This window comes from Cucumis sativus, chromosome 4 (assembly GCF_000004075.3).
Source record: "Cucumis sativus cultivar 9930 chromosome 4, Cucumber_9930_V3, whole genome shotgun sequence".
Classification (NCBI taxonomy): Eukaryota; Viridiplantae; Streptophyta; class Magnoliopsida; order Cucurbitales; family Cucurbitaceae; genus Cucumis; species Cucumis sativus.
Genome location: NC_026658.2, coordinates 11,526,056 through 11,549,185, shown reverse-complemented (window position 1 = coordinate 11,549,185; position 23,130 = coordinate 11,526,056). Strand labels below are relative to the sequence as shown.

Below are 23,130 nucleotides of genomic sequence, written 5' to 3'. Positions count from 1 at the left end.
CCAAGGATTCTTTTGCATTTCTCTATGCTTTTTCATTACCCATTTATGCTTTTTTCAGTTATATTTGAGAGTAGTATTTCATTTCTTTCATGTGAAATGTTGAACTTCAGTAGTGTGGAGAGTGGAACGTAATATCTTACCTTTTATATTAGTAAACTTGATTTTAAGCAATGTGTTTTTGAAGATTTTATGTTGTAGAATGTTTTTTGTTCTTCAAGCTACTTTTCTTAACTTTATTTTCTCCTGTTAATGTTCTCAATGATTATCGAGCATATGCATTACCATGTGGCTTCAAGTGTGTCAGTATGCTCTTGCTCATAATTTTTACTATATCTTGTTACTAAAATTGCAAGTTAATTGCAAATTACTCAGAGCTTGGATTTTCTCCTCCAGTTGGTTAAAGGAAACCTAACGGGAAGGCAGATTTGTTGGTAAGTTCGAATGGCTTGCTAGTATCAAAGCGTAATGTATTTTCTTCCACTTATGTTTTTCATCCTACCTAATTTTTGTGATTGATTAATTCCTTATTGATATGCAGACGAGTTTCCTTACATACTAAATGATGATGACTACATATCGAAGTATCGAGCCAGCCTAAAAGCTGCAGTTCTCAGGGCAAAAGCATGTTCTTGAGCTTTATTTGAAGGGTATGATGTTTGCATATCAGCTCACGCTCAACCACCACCTGAAACTCTATCCTTGATAGTCAAGTCAACCGGTGGAAATGTAAGTTCTCTGTTATTGTACAAATCTCGAGTACTAGGTTTGGTTCTCTATATTACATATAGACCACTATAATATGGCTATCCTCCCATCTAATGAAGACGTGAAGTTCTCAACAAACAAGCACGTATACGAATTCTAGACATGGGTCAATAAATTATAGACATGGTGACGTGTCATTTTTTTCTAAAAAATATAGGATAGTGCTAGAACACAGTTTTAATATATATAATTTAAAAAGTATGTCTCATATTTATATAGAAATTCAAAGTCAATAAGTACTTGTTGTCTAACACATCTACTGTACTAACTAGTGTTCAACACGTGTTCTCCGAGTGTTCCATACATATTGTTTATTGATACACTAGCCAATCTAGAGTGTATGTGCTTAAGTCTTTAATATTTATGTTTGTTTTGATCCTAGGAATTGAGCATGTAATGTAAAAAGTCTATGCACAAGGGGTCATATGGCCATCTCCGTGTTTCTTTATTTATCAAATTTGTTCAAGTTTTTAATTGTCTCTAGATCGAAATTTGGAGTTATTTTTTGTGATTTGGTTTACAAATACATACATTCATGTTTCTAATTATGATTAGATTGTTTTCTGCTTGCAACATTTTATTGTTTAGCTTGTCTTTGATCTTGAACTTACTATTATGTTGATTTAAATTCCATTTTAGCCTTAGAACTTTCAAAACATCCATTTTAATCATCGAGCTTCCAAAACGTAGCCAACTAACGATTTTAGTATTTTGTAAATTATTTTATCAACTAATATTCATTTATCCAATACTCATCGGTCATTTCTGCTATATGTGATTGGAATATATCTCATAGGAATCATTTTGAAAGTTGGGAAAAGATGGAAAATTTTAGGGACTAGAACAAGAATTTGTTTAATATTTTTTGATAGGGTGAATTCTTGCAATTTCCTTGTAGTATATACATAATTTTTTCTCTCATTTGGCAAATTCATTATGCTTGAAAATTTAGGTGATTCATGAGCTAGATAAAGTAAACAACGTATGGAAGACGATCTTTGTGGCTTGTGAGGAAGACGTGGAGGAAGCCTTGGTGGCCGTAGAAAAAGGGATATGGACTTTCAACGTTGAATGGCTAATGGCATGTATAATGAGACCAGAAGTAGACCTGGAGGCCCCTCAATTTGCTGAGTCCCTATGAGAAACAAGGTCACCCTAACTTTCAGTTTTGAACAAGCAGCAGCCAGCCATTTCGTCCTTGTGTAAATCCACTCTTTTCTCAACTCACTCTAATTTTGTACATAAACAAACTCTGATCGCTCCATCTCTATATTCATCAGTACATAAAAGACGATAAGTTTATTCATGGAGAAAGTTGGATGTAAGTATGTTTTAGGAATGGTCCTTCATATAGTAACTTTGGGAATTGTAAAAATGAGGTAATGAAGTTCTATCAAGTTGAATGTTCTTGTTTATGTTGGATGAGACTGATTCTTGGATACCAGAATTAACTTGAAGTACGTGTTTGAGTTCCATTGGAGTGATTAGAGAAAAAATGTTCCTTTAAAAAGGGTAATTTTTTTATGTAGACTTTCTTTTTATTAAAATTGCTTAAAATACAATTTGAGAGTATTTCAATAGCTTTCAAAGAGTTGTCAAACACTTGTAGTTTTTCTAAAATAACATATTTTCAAAATTAATTACTGTAATAGTTAAACAAAAGATTCTTTCCCTTAGAACTTTTAAAGTTTGTCTAGTTACCTCTTAAACCTTTCAATTGTTTAATAGGTCTTTCAATTTTATGTTTTAAGTGTCTATAAATTTTGATTTTTTTTTTATTTGTTAGATATAAATATGAAGAAATGAATAAAGTAGATTTGTAAGTTTAAAATAGTTTAAAAGTTGAGAAATTAAATTTGTAGTTTAAAAAGTTGGAGTAAATAGTTTGTGTTAAGTCGGGTTGTGATATTTTATTTATTTATTTTAATAATAGAAGAGAGGGAGACGAAAACTGCAAACTGAAGGGAGAAGAAGCGGTGGCTGACTTTGTATATTTCTCCTTTCTTTTCAATTTGAGAAAATTTCTTTGCAATTCACTTTGAAAAGGAAATGAATATTTCTCCCTCAGACTTATCTCTCTCTTCTTTTCAATTTATTTTCAATTTTTTTGTGTGCTTCTCACAGTGTATGCATAATCTCTCTTTTCTTCATTCTCTTTTCCTTCTCCAATCAACTTCACCACCGTCTTCCACCTACACAGAACGTCAAGCAAATTTTTTCCTATCGTCGCATAACCGTTAGCCCGAGTCACTCCAGTTCTGTCACGCCATGTATGTTTAGATCTGAATTGTTTGGTTATTTGTTGCACCGATCCGTCTCCGTTAGAATTTGATTCTCCACAATTTGGGTAAGTTATGGAATTTACATATAGAGTGAATTGAATGGATTAAATTGTTTGTGGAAGTGATTGATTTCTCTTCAATTATGTTTAGGTCGGTTCGTTGCACTTTAGTTTGAAAAAGAAGCTTAAGTAAGGTTATAAGGTAAGGGATTCTCTACTACTGGACTCACCTATAGTTTTGAATTGTGATGTCTGTATAGTTACCTCTGATTGAGTAAAGATGTCAAAACGATATATATACATATGGATGTAGACTTGGTGTTGAATGTATACTGTGAATGACTGAAAAAAAATATATATATACATGGATTGATGTAGACTTGATGTTGAATGCATATTGTGATTGTCTGGGAATATATATATATGTATGGATGTAGACAGGACGACAATTGTAGATTGTGTTTGTATGGAATGTGGATGTGAACTTGTGATTGTCGTTTAGATTTGGTGTAGGTTATACTAAAGTAGGGCTATGTACTGGTGAATTGAGGGGTGTTATAACTATATAGTTTGATTGACTGATGTATTAATATGTTACTGGCTGACATTGGGCTCAAGTGAGATAGGTTGACTATTAGGGTGTTAAGTGAAAGGATTATATGTTGAAGTAGTTGGACTGTACTATGAATGAGTGTTAAGATGTTTAGAATGGATTGAGGGGAAAATTATTAGATTTCTATTGGGTAGTTACCTTGTAGGTGTCCTACGGGATCACCACCTGATATGTGCATCCTTCGATAGCACTAGACTGATATGTGCATCCTTCGGGAGCATTATACTGATATGTGTTTCTGCGGAACACTAGACTGATTTATGCGTCCTTTGAGGCATTAGACTGATTATGTGTATCCTACAGGATCACAAGACTGTGACTGTGCAGGGTACCCCAATAGGAAGTTAACAGTTTCTTTTTCCCCTAATGGGACCAATAGCGGGTCTCTTATTGGGTATGTTTATACTCATCCTTTCATGTTTAACTATTTCAGGCAAAGGTAACAAAGGAGGTAGACCGACGAGGGACAAGAAGGAGACGTGATTGCCATAAGGGAATGTTCTTCAAATGCTTTCGCTTTATGTTTCTTGTTTTTCCTTTGTACATGAGGTTGTTTAAAAATTTTGTGATGGAACTGAGTTTACGAACTGTTGTTTTGTAAATAGTACTTTTAAAGTTTTGGTTATTTGAAATAGGGCCCGAACTTAAGTTTGTTTTCTTTGATCGTATGATTTCAAGTGAATTTTACTATAATTTGTGTCAATCAAGGTCTCTTTGTCCAAATTAATGACTTCAACTTAGTTAGAAAAGTTGGATCGTTACAACAAATTTTAAGTATTAATGTAAGAATTATGTACTTCATTATAAAGATCGATAGTTTAAAGTTTTTTACGATAATTTACATCGAATTACACGATCAGTTACCACTATCAATAGAATCACTTACAAATATTAACACGATCGTGTACCGATAACAAGACGATTGTTTACACTATTCAATACGATCACCAATATCATATGATCGTGTACCCATGTCAACACGATAATTTATTTTAATCAATATTATCATTTACCGTTGTTAAATGGTCGTTTATCACGGTTAATAGGATCGTTTAATGTATATTATTTCATTGCACGATCGTTTACTTATTCTTGCATTGTGTTTAGTATTATCATTTTGTACATTTTATTCTTTTATTCAGTAATAAATGTATATCTATGTCTATCTATTTCTTTCTATCCCAATTAAATACTTAATTTTTTTTTTTTTTTTACAGATTATAATGTCTTTTCCTATTGTTGTTTTTTATGGAGGTCAATGGAATGGATGTAATATTTATGAGAATTACTTAGTTGCTGAAATTTTGGTAGATGTCCGAGTCAGCTTTAATTCTCTAGTTGATTTAATATGTGAACAGATTCAATTGGATGGATAAGTAGAATTATGAACATGACCGTTCATTGAATACTAGTTGTCATATGCAAGCTTCTTCAACAGTAATTGACAGTTGCTTGATAGATGAGTTCAGGTTCATGTCTATTGATCGTTTCATTCTGAAAGCAATTGTGCATAAGGCATGTACAAATCTTGGAGTTAATATAAGTTAGCAGAAAGCTTGGAGGGCAAAAGAACACATAGTAAAGATATTAAAAGGTGACACAGTTAAATCATACATGTTGATTCCAAGGTTCTTTGATAAATTGGTTGAATCTATCTCAGGTATAATGAGTTTCATATATAGAATGATGACATCAAATTGTGTAGACAGTGTAAATTTAGTTTTTAAAGATCTTAGAGAACTACCTGTAGCTACCATGCTTAGTTCAATTAGAGATATTCATTCAATAAGATTTAAATGAAAAATTAATTAAATATAATTTAATTAATTATTAACTAATTGATTTGAAACTTCTATTAATTTAATATTTTTTAAGTTAATAGAATCCTATGATTTTCTCCTACCCCGTCTCCTACTCAATGAAAGAAAGAGAGTTATAAATATGTAGAAGAAAAACAGCTTTTCTTAACCAAAATAAAATCGATGATTTTCTTTTATGCAAAATAGATTGTAACGACCTAATTTTTCGAATTAAGCTGAAGTTATTACTTTAAGACTAGATTCGTCCTTTAACCATAAAACTTTGTAATTTAAAAAAATATTTTTTAACAACATTAAAGAGTTTTTATTCGGTCTCTATTTCAAATAAAATTTTGAAAGTGTAAAAGTATCGATAATAAAGAAAGTTCAAGAACATAAAAGTCGTTCAATCATGAAACCCAAAACAGTCTCAATTACTAAAGAAAACCAAAATAAAAAAAATATAAAGTATAAGCAATTTGAAGGACATTTCCCTATGAATTGAAGTAGACTTGACATCGAATGTATATCGTGATTGTCATGGAATATATATATAAGTGTGTGTATGTGGACAAGACGAAGATTGTAGATTGTGTTTGTATGAGATGCAGATGTGAACTTGTGATTTTCATTTAGATTGGGTGTACGTTACGTTAAAGTATGACTGTGTGCTGATGAACTGAGGGGTGTGTTGACTGTATAGTTTGATTGACTGATGTATTAGCATATTATTGACAGACATATGACTGAAGTAAAATAAGTTGACTGTTAGGACGTTGAAAGAAAGAACTTTGTGTTTTGAAGTAATTGAAAGATGGATTGAATGGAATGAGGGGAAAATTGTTAGATTGTATTGGGATGTGTACCTTGTAGGTGTCCCACGGGATCACCAATTTATTGTGCACCTTCGGGAGCATTAGACTGATATGTGTTTCTGCAGAACACTAGACTGATATGTACGTCCCTCGGGGCGTTAGACTGAGATGTGTATCCTACGGGATCACAAGACTGCGACTGTACAGGGTGTCCCAATAGAACGTTAACAATTTATTTTCCCCTGACGAGACAGTAGAGGGTCTCTTACTGAGTATTTAAATACTCACCCTTCTTATGTTTAATTTTCAGGCAAAGGTAATAAAAGCGGCAAACCGGCGAGGGCAGGAAGGAAGCGTGACTGCCATAGGAAATATGTTGTTTGCTTCCGCTTATGGGTTTTTGTGAGGTTTAAGATGAATTGAAAGTTTGCTTACAAACGTTTATTGTAAATAGTATTGTTTTTATGTTTTCTTAAATGTTTGAAATTCAGGCCTGACTTAAAGATGTTTTTAAATTAGCTTATGTTTTGTTTTATATTAACCAAAGTCTTTTATTTGTAAAAAAAATTAACGACCTCGACTTACTTAGAAAAGTTGGGTCGTTACAATCATATCATCAATCCAACTTAACACACTTACGTTCAATCTATTCAATCTATCACAAAATCAGTTGATACTATAACAACACACCAGACAGTCAAGATATATATATATACATAACACCTTTCTCAGTTTACAAATACATTATCCATCGTATCTACTTCTATACTAGTCTGGCATAATATACATTTGTCATCATATCTACTTCTACATATTTGGTAAACCATACTAAGTCCAGAGATCCAAACAGTCAACACATTTCAAAACTTTCAAAGAGTCCAGTAATAGAAACCCCTTACTTTAATGTTACTTAAATTTCTCGAACGAAGGAAACCTAATACTAAGAATATGGAACTCAATTACTTTCACAATACTTTCTTTCATTTAATTTCCTCAATGTAAATTCTAGCTTTATCAAAGTATTGGCGAATCGAACTCCAACAAATCTACAATTTAGTTGTGAATCCAAAGAACTCAAACGCTAACTTCAAGAATCAATTAACAATTTAACTAATTATCCAAAACTACAACCCAAGGATAATTACAATGTAAAACCACCACACTCACCAATACAACTTACCACAAAAATCCCAAAAATTAGAGTAAAATGGGGGCAACAACTTCGAATAACTGGAATCGTCGCGTGTAATAGATCAGATCTAATCAAGAAACAAAAAACAAACTTCAGCTTACAACCCATGGCTGAAAGGTGAAGAGCCGCGCGACAGCACTTCAACAGACGTGACGGGCTCAGGTCTGGTCGACGGCTGCTTCAACTAAGTAACAATGCCGGTGAGATGATAGGTCAATCGTTGACGCTCCTCGTCACCTGGAGCAGAATGTGGTGGCGCGAACGTCGAAGGAGCTACGCGCGAATGAATCACAGCTTGGCTGGAAAACAGAGGTGAGACGCGATGCCGAGAGTTCGAACTCACGACGAACGGTGCTTCGGCTTCAACGGAGACGAAGGGATCGATGACGGCGTGGCCGGCTGACGTCCAAGAGTAATATAAAATGGCTAAGGGAGGCAGGTGGCGGTGGGCACGGGGAAGAGGAAGAGTGAAGGAGAAAGAGATGGGGTTGCACGTGAATCAATAAAGAATTGATATTTTAAATTAATAATAACATTAATTCTATTATTATTATTTAACCTTTAGTATTAGTATATTTTTTCATAAAAGCCCCCTTCACTTCCTGCTAAATCCACACCACAACCAAATTCCTTAAAATCTTAATAAAATTTTAAAAATTTAGCTTGAGAGAAATACCTTGATATTGGGGGTGTTACATAGTTTCTCTCTAAATTTTTTTTTCATTCCAATTGTTTTCCACAAACCAATCTCATCTTCGAAGATAGGAAGGTCTCCAACGGGTGGTGTCCCAAATTCTGTGGATTCTAGATTCAGAGACGTCAACAAGAGTCAATTCTATGTATCTTTTAATTTAAAAGCATATTTAGTTCTTTATTTAGAACTTTGATTCTAAATATTGTCAATGTACTGGTATTTTGGAATTTTCAAATTAAAATTGATGAATGGTTTTGTAAAATCTTTCACTGCCAAGAGCTTTTATCCCTTTAGGGCACACATACCAATTAAACTAATGCAAGACCTTTGACAGTAGTTAATGGTAGCATCTCACAAAGTGGAAGTGGTTGGCTTACCAACGGAAGATTTTCAATCATTTCTAGCAATCCCTTTTCTGTTTGAGTATGACCTTCCATATTTTCTGCTATATTACTTATAGTTAATATCAAATGTGCATCTCTTCCATATATGCTAATATCACTGCCTGACTACTCTTGATGTTGAGGCGTTGTTCATTTTTGTTCCCTACACAGAAAAGAAAAAAAATTATTGTTGTTTATTTATAATCTAAGCAATTTTAAACAATATAAAGCGGTAACTAATGAATTAAACACTAACTGTTGAGTTTCTACAGTAGATTCTTGAAGATGTGACTCTTGAACAAATGGATTCTCATGGATGATCACATGTTTGTTATTTTGATGGTCATCATTCTTGTCCAGATTGTGATGACTAGAATCATCACGAAGATCATCATACATGTTGTTAATATCATCAAACAATTGATTCTGGTTCTAGTATAGAAAGAAAAAAGGATAATAAAAAAAATAGTTACAAAATGATCGTGTATCCTTAAGCAAACAATCGTGTAGAATATCTAAACGGTTGTTTTACCAAGGGTGATCGATATTTCAGATGGGATATGCGATCGTTCATATGTGATATGCGATCGTGTAAAGATATATCAAACCTTTGTTCTGTCAGAAGTCGTGCTAAGAAGAGTTGAAAGCTTGTAATAAGATCCATCAAAACTGAAAGATTTTACATCAACACGTTCCTGACACAGTACTGCAGTATCAATGAGCATCAAATTACGTGAGATACATATTAGAAAATATCTAACTGCTCAGTTAATTTTTTATGGACATCAAATCACCTTTTTTTCAAGCTTAAGGAAGGAAATGTCGGCACTATATATGTCAGAGTTGTGCATTGCAATGGAAGTGCCAACACGAGGTGATACATGTGTGTCTTTCTGGGATGTAAATGCCACTCCCCGACTAGGACCAGCATAGTCTTAGGGAGAAACCATGCTAGGAATTGGAGTTGTGTCCTCAATTTCTCCAATTTTACGAACAAAAAACAAGTCGAATATGTACCAGTAGATGCACACTCTTTGTCATAAGAGATATAGCAACGTTTTTATGGGTCATTTTGAAAAATGGCAAAACTACTTTTTCTTTTAAATTTTAGCAAATAGAATTTTTTGCACGTGTGCATGATATTTTATAAAATACCAAAATATTCACCTTCTCAAACAGTAATTATTTCGTTTCTACGTTGTAATTAATTTATGTTATGCATTTATTAGCTTTTAATTATTTTTTACCTGAAAAAGATACATCCTTTTTTCTTAATATCTCGGGACTCAACTAATTGATTCAAGATTTTAATTTTATTCAATCTTACTAATTTCAAAATAACCTAATTAAATTTCAATTTCAAAATAACAAAATTATTATTTTTTGAAATTTGAGAATCTCAACGATAGATTTTGTATCAAAATAACTTTAATTGAATTTCAAAATTAAAAAATATCAACTTGTACACTATTTTTATCTCAAAATAACATTAATGACTTGAATATCAAGATAATTGAATTATTATTTTAAAATTGGGAGAAATTTTACATTAACAAATATCAACTTGTTCGCACACAAGCACACGCGCACACGTGCACAACACACGCACACGCACGCACACACACCCATCCACACACGCACACGCACGCGCACATATGCACACACGCACAAGGATGTGTAAATTAATTAAAGTTAAAAAACAAATACATTAATTATGTGTAGAAAGAGTTTTAAACCATGTTCATTTGACTTAATAACATTGATTAATTATAATTTCTATCAATATTGGCTTAAAACTGTCATTCGTGTAATTATTTCAATATAATGCGGTCTTATCCAATTTTACCAACAAAAAACAAATCGAATATGGATCAGTAGATCTACACTCTTTGTCATAAGAGACATAACAACGTTTTTAGGGGTCATTTTGAAAAATGACAAAACTACTTTTTCCTTTGAATTTTAGCAACTAGCATTTTTTGCACGTGCATGGTATTTTATAAAATACCAAAATATCAACATTCTTCAACTGTAATTATTTCGTTTCTACATTGTAATTAATTTATGTTATGCATTTATCAGCTTTTAATTATCTTTTACTTGAAATAGATATATTAACTCATATCATAATATTTTTCTTAATATCTCGAGACTCAACTAATTAATTCAACATATTAATAACTTTATTCAATCATACTAATTTCAAAATAACCTAATTGAATTTGAATTTCAAAATAACAAAATTATTATTTTTCGAAATTTGAGAGTCTCAACGATAGATTTTGTATTAAAATAACCTTAATTGAATTTCAAAATTAAAAAATATCAACCTGTTCACTATCTTTATCTCAAAATAACATTAATGCCTTGAATATCATGATAATTAAATTATTATTTTAAAATTGGAAGAAACTCAACATTAAAAAATATTAACTTGTTCGCACACAAGCATAGAAGCACTGCGCACACACGTACACATGCACACTTACACACACGCGTGCACACGCACACCTACACATAGACACCCACAGACGCACGAACGCACGCACACACACATGCACACGCGCACGCATGCACACACACACACCTATCCACACGCGCACAAGCACACACACATGCACAAACGCACACACGCGTACGCACAAAAGCACACACGTAAACACATACACACACGCGCACAAACACGCACGCGCGAGCACACCCACACACCCAAGCACACACGCAATAGCCCGTGCACACACACGCATGCACAAACACATACAAACATGCACACACCCACACACACATGCACACGGACACTCGCACGAACACACGCACATACACATACGCACACCTACCTACACGCGCACACGTACACACGCACATATGCATAAAGATGTATAAATGAGTTAAAATTAAAAAACAACTACATTAATTGTGTTTAGAAGGACTTTTAAACCATGTTCATTTGACTTAATAACATTAATTAAACTATAATTTCTACCAATATTGGCTTAAAAGTGTCATTCGTGTAATTATTTCAATATAATGCGATTTTATCCAATTCTATTAGCAACAAACATGTCGAATATGAACCAGTAGATATACACTCTGTCATAAGAGATATAGCAACATTTTTATGGGTCATTTTGAAAAATGGCAAAACTATTTTTTTGTTAATTTTAGCAAATAACATTTTTTGCACGTGCATAATATTTTATAAAATACCAAAATATTCACATTCTCCAACTAAAATTATCTTGTTTCTATATTGTAATTAATTTATATTATGCATTTATCAGCTTTTAATTATTTTTTACCTGAAAAAGATACATAAACTCATATCATACTTTTTTCTTAATATCTCGGGACTCAACTAATGGATTCAAGACTTCAACTTTATTTAATCTTACTAATTTCAAAATAACCTAATTGAATTTGAATTTCAAAATAACCAAATTGAATTTCAAAATAACAAAATTATTATTTTTCAGAATATGATAATCTCAGCAATAGATTTTGTATCAAAATAACTTTAACTGAATTTCAAAATTAAAAAATATCAACTTATTCACTATCTTTATCTCACAATAATATTAATGGCTTGAATATCAAGATAATTAAATTATTGTTTTAAAATTGGGAGAAACTCAACATTAAAAAATATCAACTTATTCACACACAATCACACGCGCACACACATACATACACTTGCACGCGCGTGCACCCATACACGCACACACACAAACGAACATAGGCACACACACACAAACACACACATGCACACGCACACCAAACCGCACGCACACAAATGCACACGGAAACACGCAAACACCTACTCACGTACACATGTATGTGCGCATACACACACCCAAGCACACGTGGACATGCGCACACACGAGCGCACACACACACGCCCACTGATGGTTCAATTTCATCGATAGTTCCTATTTTTGCTGACAGTTTATTTTTTGCCATCGATAGAGGATCTTCCGACAGACCTACCTGACGGTGTGTGTTGACAGCTTAATTTCGTTGGCAAAAGAAAAGTTGATTAGTTTTTGAAGATTTACTGACGATATTTGTCATCGACAAAGGGTAAATTTCTTGTAGTGCATGTACATCAAACATATCGAATTTGTTAAGTGTACCAATGAAGTATAACAAGTTTATTAGTGGTGTATCAAGTGTATCAAACTTATAAGTGAAGTCTTTAAGTGTATCAAACTAATCAAGTGTATCAAGGTCTCAGGGGTATCAAGTGTATCAAGAAGAATCAAGTGTAACGAGAAGTATTATGTGGAACGAGAAGTATTATGTGTATGAAGATGTTTCAGGTGTGTATCAAAAAGTATCGAGTGTATCAATGAGTACCGAGTGCATGAATTGTATCTATCAAATGTATCAAGTGTATCAGTAAGAAGTATCAAGTGTATCAAGGGGTATTAGGTGTATCAGACGTGTATAAGGTGTATCAAATGTACATCAATAACGAGGGCATTTGTGACATTTTACCTCTTGATGTGTGAGTTGGTCTTTGTTTTTGTCATTTTCTCAAATAATAAAGTATGTGTTCTATGGACTTAATTATTATAACTTATTTTGCCATTTTCGCAAGTGTCCCTTAATTGTAATACATGTATATGTGACATAATCTAATCAAACTAACTCATAAATGGACTTAATGTATCAAGAGGTATTAGGTGTATCAGACGTGTATAAGGTGTATCAAATGTACATCAATAACGAGGGCATTTGTGACATTTTACCTCTTGATGTGTGAGTTGGTGTAACGCCCCAAACTCGAAGGTATTTTATTTTAAGAGATTTTTTCGATTTGTACAAGATTTATTGTTTTGAAGAAAATATGTTGAAGGGGGGAAAGAAGATTTGAAAATGTGATAATATAATTATATATATATTTATTTATATTTTTAGTTTTATTATTTAGTTTAAATAAAAGAAAAGAAAAAGAAATTTTATTATATATATATTTATTTATATTTTAGTTTTATTTTTATTATTTAAATAAAAGAAAAGAAAAAAGAAATTTTTCCTTCCTTCTTCCTCCCGTGCGTCCTCCATCCCTTTCTCCTTCCCGTACCCTAGCAGCCGCACATCCCTCTCTTCTCCGTTCACCCAGTCGGCCACACAAGCTGCCGGTCGTTTCTTCTTCTTCTTTCCGGTCGTCTTCCTTTTCTCCTTCGGATCGAAACCGCCGCGCCCATTCGCTCACAACCGCCGTGCCGCTCACAACCGCCGTGCCTCTCGCTCACAACCGTCGTGCCTCCCTCGGAAAGCAAATCGTCGTCCAGATCTGCATCGCCGAGCCGTCCAGGTCCTCGCCGCCGCATGTGCTTCACCCTTGCAGTTCGCCATAACCCAGATCCGTCGCTGCAATCGTCGGTCGGTTCGTGAAGCAAGCCGTACGCGTCACCTTGCAGCAGTCGTCCAGATCTGCGTCGCCGTGCCCATTCCTTTCCTCTCCGTTCGTGAAGACCTGCTGCGCAATCTCTGTCTCCGTCGAAGCCAAGCCCAGCCGCCGCCCGTTCCTTTCTCCTCCGTTTTCTGCACTGCCGCGCGACTCTCCGACCGCGTCTGTCTTCACCTCCGTGAAGCCGTCGACGCATACATCTCGTGAAGTCATACACGGATCCAAGCCGATCTCTTCCTAAATTACGTGTCCCCTATCAAGTCGACGTTCTTCTGCTCGTTGTAAGACACAGTTACGATTTGAAGCCGATTTTCTTTTCCAGTTGAGTCGCATTCAGTGTTGCTCTATTTACAGCCGCTTGATTCGTTCTTGATTGTCATTTTTGCCTCGCCGTGAACCATTGGGCTCATATTTGGGTAAGAACAAGTTATGGTTTTTGTTGGTTTCTTGGTTTTTGTTGAATGCTGCCATTGGATTTAATTGTTGGCGAAATGCTTAATTCTTGAAGGTACATCTTGATTCAGTGAGCGAATCCTTGATTTTCCAAAAGGTTGAAGTGGACTTGATTTTCCACTTCTTGGGTAAGTTGTGGAATTTACATATGGGGTAATTTGAATGGTTGAAACTATTTAGAAAGATGTTGATTTTATGATTGATTATGTTTAGGATTTGATTCATTGGATTTAGTAGATTGAAGAACTTGCATAAAAGTGAGGTAAGGGATTTTATTTTCTACTGGACTCACCTATGCTTTTGAATTGTAATGTTAGTCACCTCTGATTGAGTAAATGTGTTGAGACAATATATATATACGTATGGATGTAGGTTCGGTGTTGAATGTATACTGTGGATGACTGAAAATATATATATACACATGGATTGAAGTAGACTTGATGTTGAATGCATATTGTGATTGTCTTGGAATATATATATATGTGTGTGGATGTAGACAGGACGACAATTGTAGATTGTGTTTGTATGAGATGCGGATGTGAACTTGTGATTGTCGTTTAGACTGGGTGTACGTTATACTAAAGTATGACTGTGTGCTGGTGAACTGAGAGGCGTTATGACTATATAGTTTGATTGACTGACGTATTAGTATGTTACTGACAGACATTGGGCTAAAGTGAGATAAGTTGACTGTTAGAACGTTGAGTGAAAGAACTTTATATTTTGAAGTAACTGAAAGATGGTACGAATGGATTGAGGGGAAAAATTGTTAGCTTTTATTGGGATGTGTGCCTTGTAGGTGTCCCACGGGATCACCAATTATTCTGCACCATTGGGAGCATTAGACTGATATGTGTTTTTGCAGAACACTACACTGAAATGTACGTCCCTCGGGGCGTTAGACTGAAATGTGCATCCTACGGGATCACAAGACTGCGACTGTACAGGGTGTCCCAATAGAATGTTAACAATTTATTTTTCCCCTGACGGGACCAGTAGAGGGTCTCTTACTGGGTATTTTTATACTCACCCTTCTTATGTTTAATTTTCAGGCAAAGGTAATAAAGGCGGCAAACCGGCGAGGGGCAGGAAGGAAGTGTGATTGCCATAGGAAATGTGTTATTTTGCTTCCGCTTATTGTTTTTTTTAGGTTTAAGACGTTGTATTGAAACTTAGCTTACAAACTTTTATTTGTAAATAGTACTTTTTTTAAGTTTTTGGAATATTTGAAAATCAGGCCTGACTTAAAGTTGTTTTTCAATTGGCTTACATTTCATTTTGTATCAACCAAAGTCTTTTGTCAAAAATTAACGACCTCGACTTACCTAGAAAAGTTGGGTCGTTACAGTTGGTCTTTGTTTTTGTCACTTTCTCAAATAATAAAGTATGTGTTCTATGGACTTAATTATTATAACTTATTTTGCCATTTTCGCAAGTGTCCCTTAATTGTAATACATGTATATGTGACATAATCTAATCAAACTAACTCATAAATGGACTTAATCGATCTCATGGACCACAAATTCTTCAATTACTTGCAAATTTGGTGAGTTCCTTCAAACGGTGGGCGAAGAGCTTAATTTTGAGAGAGAGGAAAAGTCGTGAAGAGTATTTGCGAGAGAGGGGGGAACGTCGCCAGAGAGCATTTGCGAGAGAGCTAAAGACAGTGACGATGTGGGATGAAGTAAGGTTTTTTTTGGTCATTGTTCACAAGTGGGATGAAAGCTTCGAATTATTTGTTTTAAATCAAAAAGCGTATGATTGAAGGAAAACATTGATTTTTTATTAGGGTAATTTTTAATGACACATAATTTATGCCATTATTTACAATGCGAAAATTTTGTCAAGAAAACTCAATTTGTGTCACAAAAAATTTTGTATTTTTATTTTTAACGACACATTTTATTCCCTCATATCCCTTTTTCTTGATTTCAAGTGTCATTAAAACTTATATTTCTAAATAAATTTATTCGACGAAAGTGGCTAGATTGGTGGGTTTGACGGCGAAGGCTTGTTGTGGGAGCAACGACAACAGTGGTTGGAGTGTGGAATCGACGACGGCAAGTGGCAAAAAATTGGAGGGCAAGGGTTCTTCATAACGACTCGGTAGCCCACTTCGAACTTTTTTGAAATTTGAGGTTTTTTCATTTGAAAATTTTTTTAATGACAAAAAAATTGTTAATTAATGACGCAAAAATTGTTTTGAAATAAATTAAATTGTGTCAATATGATTGTTTTAAGAAATAATCCATATTTTTATTTTCAACAACACAATGTACCTCATCCCACCTCTTTTTTCTTTTATTTTCAACGACACAATGTCTTGATTAAAATCCATTTTTCTAGTAGTGACTGAAAAAAAAACTGGACAAAATCATAATATCTTTGATAATTAAATCACCAGTTGGTTTGAACATATATAATCTTGGATCTATTCTATTATGATATGACCATGGTACATCATGAACATACATTGACTAAAAAACTTAAATTGATGAGTGAATGTAATAAATTTAATATTAATTATATGATCAATACTTTACACATGTATATTGGTATATCAGTCAATAACAGTAGTAAGACAAATTATAAAATATAAGGGATAAAAGTCCTACACATGCATGTATGGTATACTCTCTTGATAGCAAAATGCATTTATGTCAACTCATGTTTGAATGCATTTATGTAGGAAATTCAATAAAATAATTAAGAAACCTTGCAATATGTGAGAGATATACGAACTTCAAACAAATTTTACAAGTTTCAGCAAAAATTTTCAAACAACTTTTAAAGTTTAAGCAAAAAGTAACCGTAGGTAGGAAGGGGAGCAAAAGTGGGGTCTCGAATTAATTCTGAAAAATTAGTAGGCTTTCAAAATTTAGGTTCTAGAAGTAGAATTATTGCAGAAAAATAAATAATTGCATCATTCAAATTGAATCAAACATATCAGGATGTTATATTCTCCACAACGTATAATGGAGTATAAACATAAAGTTTCTATATACAAAGCTATGTATCTCTACCCTTGACTTCTCTTTCTCTCTTTCTACCTTTTTTATCCTTTCTTTCTCCCATTCACTCAATACACTTGCAAGAACCTTCATTTTTTTTGTATTTAAATTTTCTTGGCACCATCCTTTTTTTAATTATCAAGGCTTTGTTATTGTGTACCAGTATTGTGTCGTGCCTCCTTCACTTCTCATCATCATTTTCATGTCACATCTCTACCTTGTCAATTTTCGTTTTTCACTCAGCTTTCTTTCTTCTTTTGTCTTCACTACTTTCTTCGCTCCTTCTTCTCAAGCTCTAACTTTTGCTATTATCAACCAGTCTCAAATGACCATTGGAAAACCTATCGCCCACTGAGAGGCAGCCAATATAGTAATGCCTCTAATGATAAACTCCAATGAAATCAAAAGTTCTTCTTTAAGATTTGGAAAAATATATTAGATAAACTCGGACGTGGTGAACGCGGTGAACGCAGACGTGGTGAACGCGGACGGACGGACGGTGAACACGGCAGAAGTTAGAGATCCTCAGAGAGAACTTGGCATTTTCGAATGCGGTAGAGACAAGTCTAGGGCTTCGAAGGATTCTTCTTTCTATCCAAACAGTCCAAAGTAAGCCAGTTATGGAGGGAGGAATACACATTAGAGAGCTCAGTTATGGATGGAGGAATACACAACTTTTTCTCATGGTCATTTTCCTCGTGGGCATTCTCTTCATGTTTCTTCTTATTCCGACTAAAATACAAGCACAAATTATTCTTCGCCTTCGTATAGGTTTGTTTGAAGAAGATTAAAAAAGTCCTTAATTTATCTCGACACTTCCAAAACCAGAATATAATACCCGTGCTACATAAATCCCTCTTTCCAAATAGTCGAACATGAACTATCCATGCATATCTTGGAATAAACAAGAGAAACCCTAACTAAACCCAAATAGAAAATACGTTGCAATCTAAAATATACTTAAAGAAACAAAAAGAAGTTTTAATGCTGTGGGTTTTTTACTAATCTTCTTCAACAACAAAATAACTCAACGCCACACTTCAATTTTTCCTTCCACGAATTGGGCTTTTAAAGAGTTTTCACCACGAATTTATCTTTTTTGGTTCGACAAGTAACAACATGTGAATCCCCAAATGCAAGGTTTTATTAAAAATTTAAAATATAATTTTTTAAAAAAAATTATAATACCTAAAAATATATATTTTTTTTATATTTATAACCTAATTTTCTGTCATTGCATACTTGAGAGAAATATATTTTTCAATTAGCATAATAACCTTTATATAGTAAATTAAATTTTTGACTCATTTATTTTTGACAGGTTCGGCCAGTATCACCAAACAATTCATTTTCACCAAGAGAATAAACATGAGTAGCCTTGGAATCAAGTTCCTCCGATAAAAGCCACGGAGTTGATGGGTTAGAGACAGAACCAGAATTTGAGTTCAACGATGTGGATGCAAAATTTTGAAACTAGCAGCAACATGAAGTTAAGACAACGAATTATTTTCAATATAGAAAGGCTAATTGTAAGAAGTTGTTAATGAAGTGTCCAAATGCATTATGGTAATATTGGGTGCAGAATGTTTTATCCGTGTGCTGTGAAGCACCACAGAGTTGAAGCATATGAAACCTGTGTTTATCTGACAAAAAATAGTGTCATGATCATTGCCTTTCCATTCCATAAATTTATGGATAGCAGAAGAAAGAGAACTCTCAACACATGAATCACCATAAAGACACACATGACAACATTATTTTGGATGAAGTTCTAATATTGCAACCATGGAGGAAAAATCAGCAAATCTTAAATAGATGTAGTAGTCCAAATGATAAAAGTTTGTCTCAAGATAATATTTTAGTAACTGCAGATGCATTGTGTTGAACCTAACCTCTTGTGTTTCACGGTAATGAACAAGGACAATGTGTTCAAAGGTCCTGAACAAAAAGCAGAAGAAAGTCATAAATTATATAAGTAGAACACGATATACTGCCACTGTCTAATTTCATTTTTCTTTGCTTGTGGCATGATGGGGATAGACCCCACTGAAACAACTGGTAGCAAGCAATTTAACAATTTTCTTTCAACCATAACATACTTATCTAGGAGCCAATAACACCGGCGAACAAAGGTTGGGCTATCTAGTCCATGGGCATAGTATACATGTAATCTTTCTACATTACCAACATGCTGAAGAGAAAGAAAAGATTATCAAAGCACACCTTTTCTTGGTTATTAAGGCTGTAAAAGAATGAAAATTACCATAAATCTAAACACAGTTAATATTAGACCATTGAACAACCTATAGATTCAAAAGAAAAGACTCAAACCACCAATAGACTGGTTAATCATTTAAACTGATCTCCAACAACATGATACGCAGTATATCGTGCTAGATCCATAATTACCACATGTGGACTCCTATGGTAATTTCATTGATGATACACAGCTAGTAGGCAAGATTATGAAATGAAGACGGTATGTGAGAAGATTGAAAAGATCAACATGATAAAATTATAGGGATTTGAATTTATATCTTAAGAACACCAGAGTCAAATGCTTAAGCTGATTAACTGTGTTAAATTTAACTCTATAATATATTTTAAATCTGAACAGTCATTAAACAACTACATTTTGAATAAGCTTTAGAGAATATTAGCAAAAGCAGTAGAAATTACTTCAAATTTGTAGAGAAAGCACATAAATTATATTCTAGAGAAAGAGCATCTGAATTATATTCTACAGAAACACGAGCCCATAGCATGTCTACGGAGTAGCAATGACAGTGAAAAAGGGAATAGTAAGTAACTAATCTCATAAACCCCTTTCTCACATCTAACCAAGTTCTTTCACAACATGCAAAAGCATCAAAATATTTAAGAAAACTTCCAATATTGCATTTGGAACTCATTGATTGACTTCAACGTTTAAGAGTCATAAAAGATACAGCTTACTTTCTCACCTGTCACCACTAAGCCTACGGCAACATCTTTTTATAAGATATTCAGCTAATCTTTAGATTGTTTACCGAATAATCGTCTATTGTTTTGTAATTGATCCCACCAAGCGCTTGCGCCACCTTGAAGTTTGAGAGCAACTAATCGAACCTTCTTGTGTTCGGGTGTATTGGCATAGTCGAAAAAAATTTCTACGTTCTTGATCCAATCAAGAAACTTCTCCACGTCCATTCGACCATTGAAGGTAGGGAGATCCACTTTCATACGTATTTCTTGATCTTCTTGAAAGTATGGTCGAAGTCCAAACCTTTGTTGAGGTTCTTGATGAATGTTCAGCAAGTTGTCTTCATCGAAAGAGTCAGAATCGTTTAAGAAATTTCCAAGTACGTTGTTTCCATACAATCGATTATTGTGGATGTGAATAGGTTGATTTCTTAGTAGTTCTTGGTTTACAACAGGGTTTATTGGTCTTTCTTGTCTTTCTTGGTTTGCTGCAATTGGGTTTCTTGGTCTTTCTTGTCTTTCTTGGTTTGCTGCAATTGGGTTTCTTGGGGGATGAATTGCTTCTTCTAAAGGTTGGACATGAAATCGGGTAAAAAGGTTTGTTAATTCTACTAACGATTGCTGTATATTCGACTGCCCTTTTCGAAGTTCTTCAATAGCTTGTTCTACCAACTGCAAGCCTTGGTTGAAGGAGGCTTCTGCGTCCATGGATAAGAGTGGTAGGATCCAAGTTTTTTTAGGGAAGAGTGAGCTAGGATCACACTCTGATACCAATTGATGCAGTAATTGCAAAGCTAGAAATCTTTATGTATAATGCCTCTTTTTTTTTATGTCTTATTAATGAAAATGAGAAGCTTTTTTATAGGCTGGAGATTACGAGAGTTGTTAAACTAACTTGGGGTTGAGTTAGTTTAACTTGGAGTTGAGTTAGTTATAACTAACTCAAGATACAAAATTGGTAATTCAAATAACTAATCCTAAACTATAAAAATGGTAATTCAAACCACTCCTCTAGGATAAAACTCAAGAAACATCAAGAAGGGAGATGTTCTACATCAAAGTGTAGAGAACGATTCAAAATCCTTGGTGAAAGGAATGAATGTTAACTAATGTGTGTTTATGTGAAATTGTTATGTTATGAGTATGTTAAGGATAAAGAAAGGTTTATGCGAGATAAAATTATTTGATGTTGTTTATGCGAAATGATGTTTATGAAAAGGTATTGCGAAAAGGATTTCATAAAACCTTAGTCTTTTAGACATTCTTTCAAAAATTCATCTTCCAAGATGAGGTGTTTAGGCCAAGTAGAGAAGAAGGTTGAAGGATTTGCAGCGAGATGACCAGACGTTTTGAAAATAGTTAAGCATTGGTTGTTTGGTCAAAGTGTTGTAATTATGTATCAAACACATGTTATTAATAAACATCTTGGTAGGTATTTATTATACTTGCACGCCTACTCTCACATTTAGCCATATGTTGTACTTTGTTTTCCACCTTGACTTTTAATGACACACAAACCAACTTTCCAAGGAATTCCCTTTCATTTTCCTATTAAATTTGGGCTTTCACACCAAATGGAATTTCTTTTTCTTATTTACTTAAAAAAAAAAAAAAAAATTTACCACGCCCATTTTTTTCATCTATTTCTCTCGTCCGGTTCTTTCATCCAACGGGTCCCACAACTCGATTATGAGTCTAGAGGATACTAAGTCAAACTTAGTGGTTGTTCGAATAAAACGCAGCTTCAAATGTAAGTATTCTAAAAACCTTATTTTTTGGTTTAGTCTCGTTAATTAAGCCCAATTAGGGTAGAATTTCGATTCTTTTTCTGTTGTGCATGTCTTAGTTCTATCAGTAACTCCCTTCAGGGTGATAGCTCTCATCAGTAGACTTTCCATTGCTGGTTTCTTCCTTAGTCATCATTGTATTGTTGTTTTCCACAATAGATAGGGTGAGTTGCAGTTTTACATGAAATGCACTGCTCAACCCACACTCTTTTCTCACTAGTTCCTTATTCTCAATCTTCAACGCAAATTTCATCATCTGGGCCAACCCAATCGGTTCCACAGTTTCCACTTCCATTTTTATTCATGGGCTAAGCCCAATCATCAAAGTCTCCTCTAACACTACCGTTTGAAGAAATGCTACTAGAGCTAAATATCGATCAAATCGGTTGCGGTAGTCTTCTACATTCATTTTCTGTTTGATTGAGAAAAATCTTCCAACCAAAGTTCCTTCTCGAATTGATCGAAACTGTACAAGCATTCGTTCTTTCAGGTCAGCCCAATTCTTAAAAACTTCCAACTCTTCTTGTGCTTGGTACCAATCCAATGCCAGATCATCAAAACTAATAACGCCTGTGGTTAATTTCTCTGAATCAGTAAGATCATGTATCTTAAAGAAGCGATAGGCTCTAAATGTGAGACCCATTTCTAATTTGAGTAATGAAGTAAATTTGGCTAGGTATTAAGAATTTGGCGTTTGAATAAATCCACGAAAAGGATTAAGCGATAAAAAAATTTATGGTTAAGTATACGTTATTGCGATTCAGTGGGTAGTTTGCGAAGGAAGTTGTGCGACCCATTTCTAATTCGAGTAAGGAAGTAAAATTCGGCTAAGAATTAAGAAGTTGGTGTTCAAATAAATCCATGGAAAGATTAAGTGATAAGATCTTTTACGGTTAAGTATACTTTTTTGCGATAAGTGTGTAGTTCGCGAAAGAAGTTGTGCGATAAGAAGCGAAAAAGTCT

At 34.0% G+C, this 23,130-nt stretch overlaps 1 protein-coding gene and 3 long non-coding RNA genes across 5 annotated transcripts; 3 read left to right on the top strand and 1 right to left on the bottom strand.

The window, feature by feature from the left end:
* The first annotated feature begins 290 nt into the window (after window positions 1-290).
* Window positions 291-2,289, top strand: LOC116403538. The gene is made up of 2 exons (XR_004216323.1): window positions 291-726; window positions 1,718-2,289. It is a non-coding gene; the product is annotated as an uncharacterized LOC116403538 (long non-coding RNA).
* A 345-nt stretch (window positions 2,290-2,634) lies between these two features.
* Window positions 2,635-4,320, top strand: LOC116403540. Its single transcript, XR_004216325.1, has 3 exons — window positions 2,635-3,112; window positions 3,198-3,248; window positions 4,093-4,320. It is a non-coding gene; the product is annotated as an uncharacterized LOC116403540 (long non-coding RNA).
* A 4,326-nt stretch (window positions 4,321-8,646) lies between these two features.
* Window positions 8,647-9,481, bottom strand: LOC116403503. The gene is made up of 3 exons (XM_031884704.1): window positions 9,151-9,481; window positions 8,799-8,974; window positions 8,647-8,705 (listed from the first exon to the last, which is right to left on the bottom strand). Exons 1-3 carry the CDS (start codon window positions 9,265-9,267, stop codon window positions 8,693-8,695), a joined length of 306 nt encoding a protein of 101 aa, XP_031740564.1. The 5' UTR covers window positions 9,268-9,481; the 3' UTR covers window positions 8,647-8,692.
* A 4,057-nt stretch (window positions 9,482-13,538) lies between these two features.
* Window positions 13,539-15,657, top strand: LOC116403543. Of its 2 annotated transcripts, none has more exons than XR_004216328.1 (4): window positions 13,539-14,371; window positions 14,464-14,536; window positions 14,622-14,670; window positions 15,208-15,657. It is a non-coding gene; the product is annotated as an uncharacterized LOC116403543 (long non-coding RNA). The 2 variants fall into 2 exon arrangements; XR_004216327.1 differs by having other exon boundaries at window positions 13,542-14,371; window positions 15,461-15,657.
* Window positions 15,658-23,130: the final 7,473 nt, after the last annotated feature.